Genomic DNA, 20,867 nt, shown 5'->3' on the forward strand with positions numbered 1-20,867 from the left:
CGGTCAGTAGCTGCAGATGGACACACTTCCCGCACACATGGTCGGCAGGTTATTGTTCAATAGCTTTAAGGTACATTGATGAAAACATTGGATACTTTGCAGAGACACAAAACACGTCAAAGATATTGCTCACCACTGAACACCCCTGTTAACAATTGGCAAAGAACATTTTTGGGTACTTTTGGTCAAGGCAAGTGAGAAAAAGGCCTTATCAGCAAATAAAAGAAAGAAAGACTAGCATTCCTATAGCGTCTTTCATGACCTTTGGAAGTCCCAAAGTGCTTTGCAGCCAATGAAGTACTTTTTAGCAGTGTAATCACTGCTGTATTATAGAAAATACAGCAGCCAATTTGCACACAGCAAGCTCCCACAAACAGCAATATAATAATGACCAGATAATCTGTTTTAGCAGTGTTGGTTGAGGGATAAATATTGTCCAGGACACCAGGGAGAATTCCGCTGCTGTCATAGATTAGACAAGCATGTAGCAAAGGCAGAGTGGTTTTAATGGGGGATTTTAACTTTCATATAGATTGGGATAAGCAGACGAGCTCATGTCAGAAAGGTAGTGAGTGACAAATCCCCAGAAACAGAGGGTTTCCATCCCATGATTTTAAGGGAATAAAGTGAGAACATTGCAGATGCCCCAACTATAATCTTCCAAAGTTCTTTCAATTCAGAATCCGTTCCTTTAGATTGGAAAATTGCACATGTCACTCCGCTATTTAAGAAAGGTGAGAGAGGGAAACCAGGGAATCACAGACCAGTTAGCCTGAAATCTGTTGTCGGGAAATTACTAGAGTTTATAATAACAGAACATCTTGAAAATTTTCAGCTGATCAGAGAGAGCCAGCATGGATTTGTAAAGGGTAGGTCATGCCTGATAAACCAGATCGAATTTTTTTGAAGAGGTGATTAAAGTAGTGGACAGGTGAATGTCTATGGATGTTGTTTATATGGACTTCCAGAAGGCATTCGATAAAGTCCCTCATAAGAGACTGTGAGCTAAAGTTGAAGCTCATGGAATTGAGGGCAAATTATTGATCTGGTTAGAAAATTAGCTGAGCGGCAAGAGACAGAGAGTAGGGATAATGGGCAGGAAACAAATTGGCAGGATGTGACTAGTGGTGTCCCACAGGGATCTGTGTTGGGGCCTCAAATATTCATTGTATTTATTAATGATTTAGATGACGGGATAGAGAGCCACATATCCAAGTTTGCTGATGACACAAAGATAGATAGCATTGTAAGCAGTGTAGATGGAAGCATAAAATTACAGAGAGATATTAACAGATTAAGTTAATGGGCAAAACTGTGGCAAATGGGTTTCAACATAGGCAAGTCTGAGGTTATCCATTTTGGACCTAAAAAGGATAGATCAGAGTACTTTCCAAATGGTGAAAAGCTTGAAACAGTGGAAGTCCAAAGAGACTTAGGGGTCCCTGTACATAGATCATTAAAGTGTCATAGACAGGTACAAAAAATAATCAAAAAGGTTAATGGAATGCTGGCCTTTATATCTAGAGGACTAAAATACAAGGGGGTAGAGGTTATGTTACAGCTGTACAAAGCCCTGGTTAGACCACACCTGGAGTGCTGTGTTCAGTTCTGGGCACCGCACCTTGGGAAGGATACGTTAGCCTTGGAGGGAGTATAGCGTAGGTTTACTCGAACGATAGCAGGACTTCAAGGGTTAAGTTACGAGGAGAGATTACACAAACTAGGGTTGTATTCCCTGGAATTTAGAAGATTAAGGGGTGATTCGATTGAAGTTTTCAAGATATTAAGGGGATCGGATAGGATAGATAGAAAGAAACTATTTCCACTGGTTGGGGAGTCTAGGATTAGGGAACATAAAAATTAGAGCCAGGACTTTCAGGAGTGTGTTGAGACATCGATGAGGGGAAGAGAAGCAATGTGAGACTGATAGGGCTGAATAGCCACCCAATTAAAGGGAAGTGAGACAGAGGGTCGATACTGGTATAAATTATAGGGAGTCCCTCGGAGTAAAGAAGTCAAAACTTGTTAATTGACTGGCATTGTGTAAATGCAAATTGGGTATCACTCAAATAGGTTTCGGTAGGCATGTCCAAATATAAGAAAAGGTAATGTAAAAAGACCAGGCTTTGCTGTTAGTTTGTAGTACAATACTGAAGGTGATGTCTCTACTGTATTCAGAAACAGACTAGAATTAAAGAACGCATATCTACCACATATGTACTCTGTTTGTTAAACTACTCTCCATGCCGCTCTTACTAAACGGGTGTAAGCCAAAAGACAAACTCACTCTTTGTTTGACAAACAATTATTTTCGGCATTTAAGAAGACTCTTCTACATGTATTCTTTAACATTGGCGAGCCAGCCCTGGCCTTTTCTTGTGTGCTTTTTGAAAACACCTCAGGCGGTTGACACCAGACGGATAGTGAAGACTTACATCACCATGGACTTGAGCTAGCTGAGCACTGGGGGATAAACGGCCTACTATACCTACTGTCAACAAACGTACAACGGCTTCGTGAAACCAGAGGACTTAGGAAAAAGAACATATTTTACATGTGAGTAATACTTAAATAAGAGCAAACAACATGAGTTATAACATGATAGTGGCCAGGATACTACTGTACTAGCTATTCAATCCTCAACCTCTATGGATATCACGGAAGGGGAGGTTGTTGTATGGAAAACTTTGAAAGGAAACTGGTCACCTCCAAATAAGCCAATTCCAAGAAGGAACAAGCTATCGTTGTTATACGGGAAAACTTTAAAAAGGTTAAGCCAAATCCAAGAAGGAACAAGCTATTCTGGTTGGATGGCAGAAAAAGAAATAGAAAATAACGATGGCTGGCTGCCATGGGCGATGGAATGTTGAGTGACGGTTGGCTTGTCTGGCCTTGACATTCTTTTCTGTTTTGTTTCTTTCCTGGCACTTTGCTGTAGATTCGTAATGAGGCTTGCTTGTTTTGTTGTTAATATTAAAACAGCCTATAAAGAGTTGTGGGGGATCCCCCATGATAACAAGGACAGGAAAGTAAAGTGCAAATTAAGGAAGGAAAGGAGAGCGAGGAAAAGTGAGCAGCAATCAAACACGGGTTGCCACTTTGTCTATCGAACTCAGGGAAGAAGCGGAGTCCGGTTCAGAGTCCAGTGAGGAGAACCCCATCCAGAGATGGGAGGAAGGGGATCAAAGGGAAACCATCAGACAGGAATGGGAGGAGAAGAGTAATAGCAGTCAAGAGGTAAGCTCTCCATCCAGTTGTAGCGTTCGTAGTCCTGGTGCTAGTAATGTAAATCATGTGTCTGGCCTCAAACAGCCGAGGGTGTGGGGATGGCTCCTATTGTAACTAAGTGAGTCTGAGTTAGAGGGGACACGGATGAGTCCACAGGGCGAATGATATACTATTATGAGGTTCAGCAGGGCGATAGGGACTTGACCCTTACTGAGCTATGGGAGCAAGTACCCAAGTACGAGGCTATAGGAGATCCAACCTAGATGCTTAATGAGGTACGGGCACTGCAACGGTCCCATGCCTTGACTAATAAGTCATGCCGGTCGGTTCAGGCAGCCTTACCTCCAAGTGTCGCCTTACCAGATCAATTAACGGTCGGTCCACATTGGCCGGATCATGAGGTACGAATGCGATCAGTCTGTGAAGCAGTGGGCTGCCGTGTGGTGGCCGATATGGATAAATAATAGGTCAGAAGGCAAAAGACGAGCACCCCACTCATTACCTCAGGACCTTCTTGGAGATATATAATCGTAATAGGGGAGACAACCCACAGGCTGCCCTTAATGAAAATGCTCCCATGTTCTGGGGTTTGGTTATTAGTAAATATGAACAGAAGTTTAGTGACGCCTGTGGCCATTCACTTCGACAATATGCGATAGACTTGACCCAGCCTCTGCCCGACATACACCAGGACATTCAAGCCTCCCTTTTGACCTGGTATGAGGCCAAGCAGGACTTCCCGCCACCGAAAGGAGGTGCCACAAAAAAGGTGGCCCCAACTGTTACCAACGAAGGAGCAAGCCAAGGGAAATGCTACAACTGTGGTAAATCAGGGCATTTCTCCAAGGATTGCCGGCAGCAAAAGATGGGTGGTAATTGTGGTAACCCAGGCCACTCAAAAGGACAGTGCTGGGCTAAGGGAGGTGGGGCCTATGGGCAGGGATCCAAGAAACAGACGTTCGCCACCTCCTCAGCCCCGCCTATGGAGGGCAGCAAGTCTTACCAGAAGATGTGGGAAGTCTTCCAGGGGATGAGGCTCTGACAAAGAAGGATATGGACAATCCCCTTAACCCCTTCAAACCCCAATGATGGAGCATGGCCTCAGAAGCTGCGGTGAGTCGGCTCAATTTTGATAAAGAGGGCATACCCTGCGTCCCTGTCTTGGGACGAGGCCGCCAGGACAGCTTTTGGTAGACACGGGTGCTGGTTGCTCCATTATTCACCACAAAGACCTTCCACCTAGTGGGCGGCGCCTCCACCTTACGGGGGTCGGGGGAAGCAGCATCTCAGCTGAGATGACTGTACCTTTCCAGTTAACAATCGGAGTTACCGTTATGTATGGTCTCTGCTCATTGTATGATTTAAATCAATGAGTGTTAATTGTATTCAGGTGGTCGTTGTCATTTGGGGACTCTCTTGTATCCTTTTTAGAGGAGATCTTATCTAGGGTGAGGTGTGTGGGTGTAAGGGGAATCTCTGTGAATAAAGGTTTGGAAACAACTGAAGACCAGGCTCTAGTATTCTATCCAATTTATAACACTCACGATGGTCAATATTGGGAGCTGACGGAATTAGGAAAGGGAGATAGATTATAGATGTAGCCAACCATGTGTTCTTGAGGCCATTCAGGCTATTGTGTCTGTGCTTACATTTTACTAGGTCAATCTAAAATTAATCCCGCTGCCTTGCTTTCTCCCCACATCCTTGTATCTTCCTCTGCTTTAAATAATTATCCAATTTCCCCTTAAAATATGCAATATACTCCACCTCAACCACTCCCTGTGGCAAAGCAGTCCATGTTCCAATAAGTCATTTTTCCTAACCTCTCTCATTCATGGGTAAAGCTCTTCAAAGGAACAATTGATTTCCACATAAATCTCTGACAAAGATTAGAATATAACGGGCAAATTGTTAGCAATTACAACTAATGGAAAAGGCATGGCCCCAAGAAAGACAGAAAGGTGCTTATTTTTAAGACTGACAGGTTTTAAGGTGTTTTTACTGCACAATTGTTAAAATGTTATTCCCCACCCAACTACAAACATGCTTAGCATCAGCAATAAGTTAAGCTGTCAAGTCAGAAGCTGACAGCTTTTGTCAGCTTTTTATTCCCCCAAGAAACAGCTTTTAACTAATTTATAAGAGCCAGAAATGAATCTCTTAACCACCAAAGCTGCCTTTGGGGCCATCGTGAGTGGACTCCGGATCCTCACTCATATCAACAAGAGTGGGAGCAAACCACAAGGCTGTTGAACATTGTCTCTCACAACAAATGGTATGATTGGATGTGCAAAAGAAATTAATGTTAAACAAAACAACTGAGGAGACAATGGCGCTCAGCTAGCTACAAGTAGCAACTAAATTAAGATCATGTATTTGAAGAAAGGTGAGGAGAGTTATACAAACCTGCTTTATTGGAGACTAGAGGAAGAAATCTGGAGAGTTTTACATGGGTGGCATCCACACAGATTCAGGCAATTCTTTTTTGAAAATTGTAAGAATTAAGTGACTGATTTTTTTAACATCTGTTAAACGAGACATTCGATTTGGCAAGAAGGGAAAACTGACTCGGGAAGCTACGCCGTGAGGTGAAAATCATGGGATTCATCATGGGATCCCTTATTTTGGGAATGAAACACCACACAAATATACAGAAACACACATACCTTATTCATGTACACAAAGTCAGTAATTTTAACCCCCAAGAATGGGTGGGCTGGTGGCAGGTGGGCAGTAAAAATTGTTGCATTCTTCCACAGGACTGCATTTCAGCTCCAATATGCCCACTTCCGTGTTTAAGCCACATGCGTTAGGAAGTGTGCACGCAACAGAAACCCGGAAGTCCCGTCCCCAATTAAAGCCGGCAGGCCAATACTTAAAGGGACAATGTACCTCATTGCGATAGTTGAGGCACTTAATTTTTTGTGTATTAGAAATGTAGAAAGAATTTAACCTTACCTATTCAGGTTTCCAATCGCTTCTGATTCACATCAGGTGAAAGCAGGCGACAAGGGCGGATCCATGAGGTGAGTGCCTTTAAGGCAATGCTTGTGGGCCAGGATGAGCAGGAGTGCTTCATCCAGGCTCAACAAACTCACCTGGCGCAACAGGACCCCCATGATCGGCCACCAACCCCGATCTTCTCCAAGGCCCATTCGATGTCATCCACGTTCCCCCACCACCCCAAACCCACCTCCCACCCCAATTTCTTTAAAGGCCCACAATCTCTCTCTCCATCCCCTCTCTGCGGCTCCATTCCCTCCCGACAGGCCATCAGCCTATCAATCTGGCTGCCTGGCATGTGGGAAATCCAAAAGCACAAATACTTACCTTTAATTGAATTGAGGTCGCAGATTCTGACGCACTCACTTGACTTCCGGGTTCCACATGCGAATATCTACACACCCACTGGTTTCCAGCTCCGAACTAAAATCGTTCCCAAAGTCACACCTATGTGTGTGTCAGCTTGCTTCAGTTTGTATCACTCTTGCTCCTGAGAGTCGGAAGGTTGTGGGCTGAAACTTTGACATGAGCACATAGTCAAGTCTGATAATCCAGTGCAGTGCTGAGGAAGTGCTGCACTGTTGGAAGTGCTGTCTTTAGGATGAGACATTAAACTGAGGTCGTACCAATCTTTTCATGTTGATGTTGAAGATCCCATAGCACCATTTCAAAGAAGAGCAGGGATTTCTCCTGATGTTATGGCCAGTATTCCCTCTTCAGCTAACATCTCCAGAAAACAAATTAACTGGTCATTCATCTCACTGCTGCTGGTAGGATCTTGCTGTGTGCAAAATGGCTGCTTATTCGCCTTAATATTACACTTAATATGAACAAGTGCAGTGTGATGTATCTGGGGTTAGGGAAGTCCAGGCATGTCAATACTGTGTGGAGTGCCCGTTCAAAGAACTGGATCAGGAAAGAGATCTGGGATACCAGCTGATCACTCATAAAGGATGCAGACACAGTGCGAGATGGCTGTAGGCAAAGCAACTAGGGTTTAAATTGCATTCCTAGGATTTTGAGTAGAAAATGAAGAGACTATAAATTGATGAAAGGATTAGATACAGTTCAGTTAGATCATTTCTTTGAAATGCAGAGACAGCAGGATTAGGGGTCACACCTCTACAATCCATAGGCAAAGAGTTAGGTGAGGAAGCATTCCTTTTTCCAGAGAGACATTGCTCTCTACATGTGGTGAGTTTGGGTTGCTGCAGCCCTTCACAGGGGAACTTGACAAGTCCTGAGGAGAATCACTAACAACAATGGTTTCAATGCTCTTCATCATGCTGCACTGCGAGGAAACCCCAGGTATGGCTATTCTTTGATTATGGGTAATTATGGATATTCTCTGTGTGTCATAATTAGTGATCATGACTTTTTATGACCTGAGGATTTAAACTCTATTGTGGGTTTTTGTGTTGTGGTGATTCAGTAAAGTTTCAAAATCTATAAGGATTATAGATATTTTTGTTGAATTCCATTACATTCAGTAACATACAGTGGAATTCTTATATATACCTGGTTGAACAAACTAATTGCTTAATAGGAGATAGGAGATTCATTTCTAGTTGGTTGTGATTGTGATGAGTCATGTGCAACCAAGGTGTTTCGGAGCTTGTTTGATTGTCTTAGGGAGTGGGAGAGGAATTTCCCAGAGCTTTTCCTGAATTGGCCTCATGTTAGTTTCTCTTTATTTTTGTTTCTCCGAAGCGACAGCATTTCTGGGATTGGGCAGGGAGGGATGTGGACAGTCTGCAAGGTTCACCGTTGACTGGATGGGGCTGGTTTAACAGGCCTGATGGTATTTTCTTGCTCATCTTTTTAAATGTTTGAATGGAGAATCAGTCCTACAGTGTTGTAGGTCCTGCCCCTGACCTGCTTTCAGTGTTGGGAACATGGGATCACTGAATTTACACTGATAGGTCAAGTTTTGGATGTTAATGAGAGATATGACACAGTATTATATCAATGCAAGTTCTTTCTTACACAGATTCATGTACAGACAGAGAGACACGTGAGTGTGTGTACATAGAAGCACACACCAATCATTTTATATTGTCTCAGAGAGGGACATTTCATCAGTCAATTTTTTTAAATGTTGAACCAGAAATAATGAACAATCACACTGCTCTTTTTACATGTTAATTATTTGGGCAGGGTGACGTTTAACTAGAGAAACTTTAAGTAAACACTTGTACTTCCTTATTACCTTGTTTGTTTACAACAATACTCAATCTACAAAGTTATTGATTAAACTTTGTTCACATCAAAGACATTTTTAAACCCACTCACTGTCACTAATATCCTTCACTTTGATGAGCACAAATTCATCAATGTTTACATTTTTTCTAAAATATCATGTTTCAAGGAATGCATCGTTTAAATTGCAGTCTGTACTGGGCTCTGTTGTATGCATGTACAATGGGCAGTTAATAATGTTGTATTAAACCAGCCTTACATATAATATATAATTTATAATTTATAATAGTTTATAATTTATTCTCATTGTGTTCTGTATAGCTAACCTCTACTTAACAAAATCATTAAAAAACATGTATTTCCTAGAAAAGCAACTTCACAAATATATGTATATATCCATTTTTTCTGGATGAAGTAGATAATTGCATTTCTTCATTTTTTTAGGCTTTAACGCCTGAGTTTTGCCCTTGTCAATGATTTTGTTCTCCTGTCTAGTTCGAATTTGCTGCTCGAATCATTTTAGCTTCAAAGCCACTCATCACTCATCATTTGGTCCTGCTCCTGGGAAGCTGCTGTTAGCAGATGTAAGTGACTCTCTGCTGCCCAGTGTGTGGATTTTTCATTCTCCCTAGTTTTCAGACACTATTCTACTTTCTTGTGGCATTGGATAATAAACATTTATTATCTCTTGTGAAATCATTGGAACCGAGAAATAAGGAAACAGAAGCTTGTTTATTGATTATTCAAATAATAAAACCAGATGAAAGATCACCACTAACTTTGCATCAAGCACATCAACAGTCAGCAATTTGGTTGACTTTTCAAAACATATATATTTTTTGACCAATTTTTGGGCTCATCAAATTAAAGGATGTCGGTGCTGGGGAAATGGATTTTTTTTTCACTTTTAGCAGCGAGTAACAGCATTAAGAACTCCCAGATCAGCCATGGCACAGTTAGATGCAGAATAAAGCTTCCCCTCGTATCTGTCGACTGTGCCTAGAGCTTAATCTCAAAAGAGCTTCCCCTACTGTACCAATGTGAATTTTTCCATTTCCCACACCAGTGAGTGAAATTGTTAATTCATTCTTGATTGAGAGCGATTGTGTAGTCTCAGACCACACCTATTGGATTGAAATTTCCCAACTTTATTCATGGCCAAGACAGTAGAAAAAGATTTTCAAGCTAACAGTCTGAGTTGGATTTGAACCAAGCTCACCAAGATGGGAGTACATTACAAGAAAACAGCAACACCTAGAGCCATCATTGGCTGTACTAGATAATTTGAACAAAGGATATATTTGTAAAATGGAATATAATATCAGCAAAAAGTGCTTATGAATTATTCATGTTTAGCACTGCTCTGAGTAATCCTAACTCTCCAAAGATGGACTAAAATATAGTATTGTAGAATCATTGAATGGTTACAAGCACAGAAGGAGGCCATTTGGCCCATCGAGCTCGTGCTGGATCTTTGTAAGAGCAATCCAGTTAGTCCCATTCCCCCACTCTTTCCCCGTAGCCCCTCAATTTTTTTTCCCTTCAAGTATTTATCTAATTCCATTTTGAAAGCCACAATCGAATCTGCTTCCACCATCCTTTCAGGCAGCGCTTTCCAGATCATAACTACTCGCTGCATTAAAAAGTTTTTCCTCATGTCTCCTTTGGTTCTTTTGCCAATTACCTTAAATCTGTGTCGTCTGGTTCTCGACCTTTCTGTCGATGGGAACAGTTTCTCTTTATTTACTTCATCTAAACTCTTCATCATTTTGAACGCTTCTATCAAATCTCTTCTTAACCTTCTATGCTCCAAGAAGAACAACCCCAGCTTCTCCAGTCTAACTGAAGTCCTTCATCCCTGGAACCATTCTAATAAATCTTTTCTGCACCCTCTCTAAGGTCTTCACATCCTTCCTAAAGTGCGGTGTCCAGAATTAGACACAATACTCCAGCTGTGGTTGAACCAGTGTTTTCTAAAGGTTCAACATAACATCCTTGCTTTTGTACTCTATGCCTCTATTTATAAAGCCCAGGATCCCGTATGCTTTCTTAACCACTTTCTCAACCTGTCCTGCCACCTTCAAAGATTTGTGCACAGATACCCCCAGGTCTCTCTGTTCCTGGACCCCTTTAGAATTGTACCATTTAGTTTATATTGCCTCTCCACATTCTTCCTGCCAAAATGTAGCACTTCGCATTTCTCTGCATTAAATTTTATCTACCATGTGTCCGCCCATTCCACTAGCCTGTCTATGTCCTCTTGAAGTCTATTACTATCCTCCTCACTGTTTACTATACTTTCAAGTTTTGTGTCATCTGCAAATTTTGAAATTGTGCCGTGTACACCCAAGTCCAAGTCATTAATAGGAACATAGGAACAGGAGTAGGCCATTCAGCCCCTCATGCCTGCTCCGCACATATATCAAAAAAAGCAGTAGTCCTAGTACCGACCACTGGATACATTCTTCCAGTCCAAAAAACAACCGTTCACCACTACGCTCTGTTTCCTGTCACTTAGCCACATTCATATCCTTGCTGCCACTGCCCCTTTTATTCCATGGGCTTCAATTTTGCTGGCAAGCCTATTATGTGGCACTTTATCAAACACCTTTTGAAAGTCCATATACACCACATCAACCCATTGCCCTCATCAGCTCTCTCTGTTTCCTCTTCAAAAAACTCAATCAAGTTAGTTAAACACGATTTGCCTTTAACAAATCCATGCTGGCTTTCCTTTATTAATCCACTCTTGTCCAAGTGACTATTAATTTTGTCCCGGATTATCATTTCTAAAAGCATCCCCACCACTGAGGTTAAACTGACTGGCCTGTAGTTGCTGGGTTTATCCTTACACCCTTTTTTGAACAAGGGTGTAACATTTGCAATTCTCCAGTCCTCTGGCACCAGCCCCATATCGAAGGAGGATTGGAAGATTATGCAATTTCTACCCTTACTTCTCTCAGCAACCTAGGATTCATCCCATCCAGACCGGGTGACTTATTCACTTTAAGTACAGCCAGCCTTTCTAGTACCTCTATCAATTTTTAGCCCATTCAGGATCTCAACTACCTCCTTTTTTACTGTGACTTCTAACAGCATCTTCTTCCTTGGTAAAGACGGATGCTTCAGCCATGCCCTCTGCCTCCATGTGTAGATCTGCTTTTTGGTCCTAATCGGCCCCACCCCTCCTCTTACTACCCGTTTACTATTCATATGCCTAGACGACTTTTGGATTCCCTTTTATGTTGGTTGCCAGTCTATTCTCATATTCTCTCTTTGCCCCTTTTATTTCCTTTTTCACTTCTCCTCTGTACTTTCTATATTCAGCCTGGTTCCCACGTTTCTGCTTCATCTTACTCTCTATCTCTTTCATCATCCAGGGAGCTCTGGCTCTGGTTGCTCTACCTTTCCCCCTCGTGGGAATGTACCTAGATTGTGCCTGAACCATCTCCTCTTTAAAGGCCGCCCATTGTTCGATAACGGTTTTGTCGCCAATCTTTGATTCCAATTTACCCGGGCCAGATCCGCTCTCAACCCACTGAAATTTCTTATATAACATTTTGGGGGTTAAAACATATAGGGGATCATTTTAACTTTGGGCGACAGTGTAAAATGGTCAATATCGAATTAACTGCCTGTTATACAACATGCCTTATTTTCTTTTCCATTGAAGTCAATGGAAGGATGTATAATGGAGAGCTAATTCAATAATGCCCATTTTACAGTATTGCCCAATGTTAAAATTACCCATAGTGTTAAGATTAATCATTCGAAGAGGAAATGATACAGGAAATAGGCAAGGCAAAGGAAAATATTTTTACATGTTGTACAGTGGATCAGAGGATTTCAAATGTTATGCTAACAGAAAGAAGTGAGCCATCAACCAGGAAATTCGAGAAAAGTTAATCTAACACCTGCAGACAAAAACATTTTTGAGAATAGCAGGATGCTGTCAATACTGATCGAAAGAACATTCAGGTCCATAGGAATAGTCAGCGTCGATTTAGTAGCCCCAGGTCACTAATCGTCTGAAATTCTTTGAGGAGGTAACTAAACTAGTGGATGATTTTGAGAAGGCAAGCAATCAAATTCCACATGTTAAGATGTTTGCAGAAAGTTAAGACTCATAGAATTAATGACAAATTAATTGAAAATTGGCTTGCTAATTCAAGTAACAATAAATGAGAAAATCTCTCTTTATGTAACAGTGATTTGGTCTGTTCTGAGTATCCTGTTGTTCACACTACTTATAAATGATTTGAAGGAGATTACTTGCAATTTGTCTATAATTATTGCGACAACAAATCATGTGAGCAGATGACAAGTATATGGGCAATAAACAGCATTCAGAAAGATCTGGGAAACCAGATAGATGGGCTAAGGAAAGTCCGATGTTTCCTTATGATTCATGAGTATTGCAGACAAGTAGGCGTCACACTCCTGCTCCTACTGGGCACACCAAAGAAAAGTGAACATTTTGAAGGGCAATTTTTCAGCGGCCTCCAGCGGTGCCTTTACGGCATTCACTCTGTCCTTTTGTACCTGAAAATTGTAATCAGGGTCCTACAACCAGCGTAGGACGTCGATTTGCATATTTAAACAGTCTCCTGCTGTTTCAGGTGAACGGGCTGTAGTGATGAAAATGCAGAGAGCTGGTGCACAGATGCCACTCTGCTGTGATCCACACTAAACACATAGAATTACATAATATTTACAGCACAGAAACAGGCCATTCGGAACAACTGATATATACTGATTTATGCTCCACACGAGCCTCCTCCCACAGTATTTCATCGAACCCTATCAACTATCCTTCTATTCCTTTCTCCCTCGTGTACCTATCTAACTTCCCCTTAAAGGCATCTATGCTATTCGCCTCAACTACTCCAGTTGGTAGCAAGTTCCACATTCACTCTCTGGGTAAAGAAGATTCTCCTCAATTCCTTACTGGATTTATTAGTAACTATCTTGTATTACGACCCCTAGTTTTAGAATATGCCAATGTAAATGTGCCCGTAGGAGACAGGATAACTCAGCACGATTCTGTCCTTGCCAAAAGTCACACATGCGCCTTTTCCAGCACAAGTTACTGATAGAAATCAGGACTAGGAACCCTGACAGACTGCCCTAACCTAGGAACACTGGTGCCAATTGCAGTGACTCCATCATTGCCCCAGCTAGGATTACTTCCATGAGCAAAAGCCAGGTATCTAACCTGGGACCTTTCTTGGCCTCTGACATTCACTGTCACACCACACAGGAGTGTTTAGCTCATAAGATCTCACCTTTAACATTGAGGACTGGGGTTGCCAACTCTGCTTGGATGGATTCCTGGAGGTTTCATCACATGACCTCTTGCCTCAAATTGCTCAAACCCCAAGCTCCCGCCATTGGTCGCCCGATACGTCCATCCTTGAGTCACACTGCCTTCCCACACCAATTGGAAAGTCAAATGATTGAATAATTCTTTACTATCAATCAATCTTTTTCCTCATCTACAATATTTTTATAACTAATAAATGAAAGTGTTCAAAGAAAATGAAAAGACAGACAATTTTTTTAATGGCCCTAAGATTTTTCTCCCAATCTCCTCATAGCAGTATCCTGCAGATTAACCTCCAATTCCTGGAGACTCCAGGACAATCCTGGAGGGCTGGCAACCCTATTCAGGACATGTCTCGTATTCAAATACCAAGAAAGTTCTGTCCAGAATTTAGTTACTTCCGTTATAACCACTACAATCTTACGATTAACCACACAATGCAAGTTATGCCTTTTAATCTCGGAAATTTGTAAACTACATCCATATTTGGATAATTAGCTGATTAGGGCGCCAAACAAAACACGGAAATTGTTACATTTGTTTGTAATTTCCTTACAGCTAAACATAGACCTGAGGAACCTGTAGGTGTGTTGTGCCGGGAGTAGTTCGATGATTGAGATTGTTGGACTGAGGTGTCAGTAATGTGACGTTCGGGGCGGGGCAGAGGATAAGGCTGTGGGTCCTTACAAAGCTCGCTGCTCTGGGGAAACTCACAGAGAGAAGATCGAGAGCACGGAACAAACATCATTTCTCAGACAGCAAAGATGGACAAGAGGTTCCCGCTGCACGTTCGAATTATTGGATACATGCAACATAAGAAACAAAAGGTGACATTTTATAGCTGTTTAAAACTAGATGTAATAGTAATATTGTAACTTTTTCCTGTATTATATTATTCAAGCATCAAATGCAACACTTTATCCCCGTGCTATTTCACATGTTCGTTTTTCCTTTGATTCTACCCATTTAATGTTGATATAACTTTTCCATTTTTTAATGACAGACCTTCCTTGCATCAGTTCTATGGTCGGATCAAAATGATGTTATTGTGTACAGGACGTTTGAAGAGTTTAAGAAACTCCATGTAAGTAGATTTAAAACCTGATACCTTTTAATCGACATTATTTCCATTGTGTAAAGTGTGATTTTTATATAATTGTTATTTGAATAACAGAGAGCTATTGTGAAGAAATTCCCGCTGGAAGCCGGATGCATTAAAAAGTCTGATCGAATTCTACCAAAATTCGAAGGTAAGAGGAATGCAATTTAAAAAAAAATCCAACAGCACCTTAAAAATAAGACACCAAACATTCAACCGCAGTTTACAACAATCCTTACTGGAAGACAAGGTCATGTTTTGATTTGTTGCCCTATATTAACAAAATGAAAAATTGATCAAACTGATTAAACTAGAAAGAGTGCAGAAAAGATTTACTAGGATGCTACCAGGACTTGATGGTTTGACTTACAGGGAGAGGTTAGACAGACTGGGACTTTTTTCCCTGGAGAGTAGGAGGTTAAGGGGTGATCTTATAGAAGTCTATAAAATAATGAGGGGCATAGATAAGGTCGATAGTCAAAATCTTTTCCCAAAGGTAGGGGAGTCTATAACGAGGGGGCATAGATTTAAGGTGAGAGGGGAGAGATACAAAAGGGTCCAGAGGGGCAATTTTTTCACTCAAAGGGTGGTGAGTGTCTGGAACGAGCTGCCAGAGGCAGTAGTAGAGGCGGGTACAATTTTGTCTTTTAAAAAGCATTTGGACAGTTACATGGGTAAGATGGGTATCGAGGGATATGGGCCAAGTGCAGGCAATTGGGACTAGCTTAGTGGTATAAACTGGGCGACATGGATATGTTGGGCCGAAGGGCCTGTTTCCATGTTGTAAACTTCTATGATTCTATGATTCTATGAAACAAACCGAATGTTACCTTGAGATATTCCACACCTGGAACAATAACGTGAACTTCTGTAATAATCACTATGAAAATACATTGCCTATTAAGGAAGATTACACTTTAAAAGCCCATGTTCCTGTTATGAAATATTCTGTTCTGTTTACCTTGTAGATATTTCTAGGAAGGAGAGGAGACAGACCCGAGTGAGTAAATCAGTCTTGAGAATTCGAATGCTGGAGAAATACTGCAACCATTTATTGAGTACTAGCGCTAAGATCTCCAAGGACCAAGCTGTTTCCCAGTTCTTCCTGCTCACCAACAAGGACCTGGCGCCTTCTTTCCCCTCAGACAGGTAAGCACAAGGAAACGGTGAGATCAGCTCAGTCTTCCCAAAGTGTTACTACGAAGCAAACTACTGCAGTGTTAAATTCCACACTGCTTGACCGTCTTTAGTCAGATCGGATCAAAACTTTAATTTCCTACGGATGATTCAGTCTTGTTCAAAGCTGAATGTTTTCTCCTTTTTTTTCTCTAGTATTATTATCATGCCTTCCGCAGTTGAGCAGAAAGAAGATACTTGGAGGCGAACAAGCAGAACCAATGCCCAGTCCATCACACAACCTGTTGCTTCAGAGAATTACACGTGCATAGCACCTTATGAGACAAAAGATACCAAGAACAAGCCGTTCAGGGTGGAGAAGGATGAAATTGTTGACGTTGTTACCAAGAATTCATCAGGTACATTTTTGGCACTAACTCAACCTTCGTTTTGAGGACACACCACAGGGGCAGATAGTAAATCCCTTATTTCATTTTAAGGGCCTTTGAGTTCCAAATTGCTATGTCCAGAGGACTGTCAGCTATTGACAAATTAACAAATTAGATTTATATAGTATATTTAAAATTTATTTTGTACAAAACTTCTCAAGAACCCAACAATTCGTCAGAAAATATTGCTGCTATGTATGTGCGTGTATGTGTTATGTGTGTATATATATAATACATACATATGATTGTGCATATAAATATATGCATATGTAAAAAGTGATCCATTGTGTTCTGTGCTGCAGTGGGACACAGAGAGCTGATAAAATGTGGCACATCAGCTCACTGGTTTAATTAAATTGAGAGCTCCAATTACAGCATAAACTCCAACTGATTATATTAGGTAGATCCTGCTAACTGTTCCTCTGTGAGTTTTGAACTCTTCAAATGCATAAAATGGTATTGTGTTGACATCATTTTGTAGTTCATTTATAAAAGTTTGATGTCAACCAACAGAACACTTTGTAAAATTGAATTTTTTAAAAGCAGATAATAGGTTTAACAGGAATACAGGTTTGATGTGGGTATTCAGATTAAAATTCCTTACCCTAATGGTCATGATACCTGTCTCTTATAGGATGGTGGCTTGTGGAGAATGATGAGAAACAATTAGCCTGGTTTCCAGCTCCCTATCTCAAAACGTGCCTTAACTCTGCCCCATCTGGAGCATCAAATATCAATAATGAAACAGACGGTAAGTTCAGGAGTCCGTCTAAGCAGCACTTCCAGCATTTTATATTAAAGCTGCAATGTTCCATAGAAACTACATTTTAAAAATTCTGATAGCATGAAAATTCACTCCATTGTTCTGTTGTGGTACAATTAGGGATAAATTCATCAACAAAAGACTGCATGAGTATCATTTATTTTGAACCACTGTAATATAATGTCCAAAACCCATTGCTAACTTTATATTAATTTAACACTTGATAACCTCTTATTGTTTTTACATGTTTTTAAAATGAATTTATTGTGTTCTTGTTTAAAGTACTTGGACAGCTTGTTGTTCCACACTTTGTTAACCCAGATACTTTAACTATCCAGCTCAATCTTGACCATGTCTTCTGTCCTTTTCATGATTTGAGGACTGTAGAAGCCTGTGCTCTGCTAAATTCCAGCACTACATTTCAATGGTGTATCGAACTAGAAACAAAATGCAAGATTGGGAAACATTTGCTGGAAACAAATTCTTTTTGCCCTTAAGGGATTAATTCAACCACATTAATTTCTGAGAAACACACAGCAACACCTGTCACACTCTAACAAAAGGTCTAACATTGCCAAATCTGAATGTATTTTTTCTCAATTCACCTAATATATGATAAGTGAAATCCAATTAAGATCACCTACTTTTTCTAAATCTTATTCATAGTGGAGTTCCTTTACGCGGTAGATTTCCAATAATTATTTAGCAATGTTAAATATTGATTTTTAAAATGACTTTGACCTTTTGTCCTTTGTAAATTTAGAGTGCCAATATTATGCTGTTAAAAGCTATGAAGCGACAGATGGAGATGAACTGTCCATGCACGTAGGTGTCATTGTCGAAGTCTTGAAGAAATCCAGTGATGGATGGTGGCTTATCAGGTTTGTCCTATTTTATTGTTCATTAATTGTTCCTTAATCAATAGTGTCAAATAACAAGTGGTATGACATCTGCAAGTCACATGCTCCAATTGCACCTCATTAACATCTTTTTAAAAATTGGATTCCGTATGTAGCAAAAATCTTTGATTTAAATTTGTCACACAATAGAATTGCTTTATGATTGAACGTTATTTATTCTCTCAATATATCATCACAAGGGGAACTTGATTATATTAAAAACAAGCTAAATAAGAAACTGCACCAGGGCTTCAAAGCTTTTGCAATTTTGAGAGAATTTAACTTCAACAAAATTAATTCTAAATATACTGCATTTAGTATCAGAAATGTACCAGGAATTAACTCTACTATTGTGCATTTTGAAAACTGCAAAGCAATTTGAAGACTGACTTAAGTAATTTTGTTGATCAATAGGTATAATGGACAATCTGGCTACGTCCCATCTCTTTATCTCCAGCCATACAACAACCCTCATTCAAAATTTCAGATTCTTACCAAGGCAGACAGATATACCTCCACCCCGAATCTCATCATGGCTGCTAGAAGCCCACGTACTCAGTCAAATAATGTACAGCTGAACTCGCATAGATATGAAGCCAACAATTATCTCTCATCCACAGAGATCCTGGGTGCCAACAATGGACTGTATATGCAAAAATCAAGGTCTACCAACTGCTTGTCTGATGAAACCATAGAGGAAGACCAGTTGAGCCTTCCCAATTCAGATGAGTCAGAAAGCAGATCAGAAAGCTTGAGTGATGACATTAGCTTGTCCACTGTAAGTTCAGGCAAGTCAGGTTTATCTGAGGACATCACCTTATCAGACAGTTACATCATCAGAGCCTCAACGAATGTTGTATCAGGACAGGTTGAGAAGAACCAAATGGTGGCTTCTCAAAGCAAGACCAAGAATCTCATTGATTCTGGTGTGGAAGCGGTAGGCTTGAAACACAGCCCTGAACCTTCCGCAGGTGGGAGCAGTACTGTTACAAATCTGATACCCAAAATTCCTCCAAGGCCACAGCGTCAAGAAATATTATCAAGATGTACAACCTTCACCAAGAACATGGTTCTGAGATACCAAAATGATTTTGACTTTATAGATTCTGAAAGAAAATTTGAGGTCACCCAACCAAAATATCGGTGAGAAAGTATTTTTTTTTACTCAAACAATATTTAATTTTGTAAAGGTATGCAGTAGCTGCAATTTTTATACATTTAATTGAAAAATAAATTGGTAGCCAAAATTGCCACAATCATATTAGCTTGAACATTTGCTCTGCTAATTGTACATAATTCATACTCAGCAGGGTTAATTTTTTAATCCTTCAGGTTCACAAAAGAAAAAAAGCTTACCAATTATTATATTATCTGGCAAAATTCTTCAATTTGACTGCAATTCTTTCTTGATAAATGGCAAGTAAACCAACACGCTCGTATAATTTCATAATGAGTGTTGTGTAGAATCATGTAACTCTAGAAAGGAACACAGTGTAATGAACAGAGGAATAATCACTTTCAGCACACGTTTCAACGTTTCATATCATAAAGACCAAATAAACATCAATATTATATTTTATTAATAAAATAATCCAATATACACATTTTTAAATGTATTAAATTAATTCCAATTTAGGGATATTGTGATCTGAAATTTGTTTGGTATAATATTCAAGGGACATATTGTAGTGTTCTTAAATGAGATTTTAAAATGAAGACAAGAATTGTTTTAAGAGTTTTCAGTAGCTGGATTGTTTTCTTATTACACCTGTTAGTACTACCGGTCGCCTATACAGGGCCCCACACCAAAGGACATTCTCATGGTCTGTCCGTACACCAGGCCCACACCAACATGATTGACTCTTAGCTGCGCTCTGAAGTGGCCTAGCAAGCCACTCAGCTGTATCAAAACCGCTACAATTCATTTCAAGAAGAAGGCCCACCACCACCTTCTCAGGGCAAGTAGCGATAGGCAATAAATGGCGGCCTTGCCAGTGATGCTCACATCCCGAGAATCAATCTTTAAAAAAAATTGTTAATAGAGGATAATGAACAGAAAATGTGAGTTCACTCAGCAATATTACTGCATACTTTTTGCAATATTACTGCTTACTGTTAGTGTAAAGATATCAAGAGGGGTGACTAAATCTATCTGGTATAACTGCTGCACCACTACACTGCGCCACAGTTGAGAAAAAAGTCAAAAATAAAAATTATAATTGAGCAATCAGCTGTTGCATTAAAGTTTGAAGATTTTCCATATTGGAAAAAAATGCTGTTTTATTGTCTATCACCAACTTATATTAAGAGATGTAACTAGGTGTTTCCTATGTATGGCATGGAGGAATAATTACAATAGATTTGTGTCTCTCTATGAATCGTGTCCCTTGCTTTTAGGTTACAACTGGTTTTTTAGTTCAGCTATATTCGCTGTATATTTTCCTTGTAAACATTTTAAATAGATTCTGTACTTCTGTGTTATTCAAAAATGCAATAAACTTTTAGAAGTATGTGGTGTTTTTAATATTCATCATTTATATTCTGCATGTGTGGATGACTTTGCGTTTTCTTGGAAAAATACCTCCTTTCTACCACACAGATTTTGCTATCTAGATTCCTGTAAGCTAGTGTGCCAAATAAGTATACTCAGTTAATTAATAAGGACGTTACATTCCAATACAACCCCACAGCCTAAATCACATGTAATTCTGGTAACCTGTGATCAGAATCTGTCTTAATGAGATCACTGAAATAAAAAACGGTGGAAATTCACTTGTAACCTTAAATG

At 40.1% G+C, this 20,867-nt stretch overlaps 1 protein-coding gene across 2 annotated transcripts; it reads left to right on the forward strand.

Annotated features, from left to right (window-relative positions):
* Positions 1-3,059: 3,059 nt before the first annotated feature.
* LOC137340833 (NADPH oxidase organizer 1-like) lies at positions 3,060-20,544 on the forward strand. Of its 2 annotated transcripts, XM_068003646.1 has the most exons (10): positions 3,060-3,237; positions 8,926-9,014; positions 14,312-14,580; positions 14,757-14,837; positions 14,928-15,003; positions 15,821-16,001; positions 16,185-16,387; positions 17,052-17,168; positions 17,944-18,061; positions 18,494-20,544. In XM_068003646.1, the coding sequence occupies exons 3-10, from the start codon at positions 14,518-14,520 to the stop codon at positions 19,224-19,226; spliced, it is 1,572 nt and encodes a 523-aa protein (XP_067859747.1). In that variant the 5' UTR covers positions 3,060-3,237; positions 8,926-9,014; positions 14,312-14,517; the 3' UTR covers positions 19,227-20,544. The 2 variants fall into 2 exon arrangements, with proteins under 2 accessions (XP_067859747.1, XP_067859748.1); XM_068003647.1 differs by lacking the exons at positions 3,060-3,237; positions 8,926-9,014 and having other exon boundaries at positions 14,275-14,580.
* The last annotated feature ends 323 nt before the right edge of the window (positions 20,545-20,867 follow it).

Source organism: Heptranchias perlo, chromosome 22, assembly GCF_035084215.1.
Source record: "Heptranchias perlo isolate sHepPer1 chromosome 22, sHepPer1.hap1, whole genome shotgun sequence".
NCBI lineage: Eukaryota > Metazoa > Chordata > Chondrichthyes > Hexanchiformes > Hexanchidae > Heptranchias > Heptranchias perlo.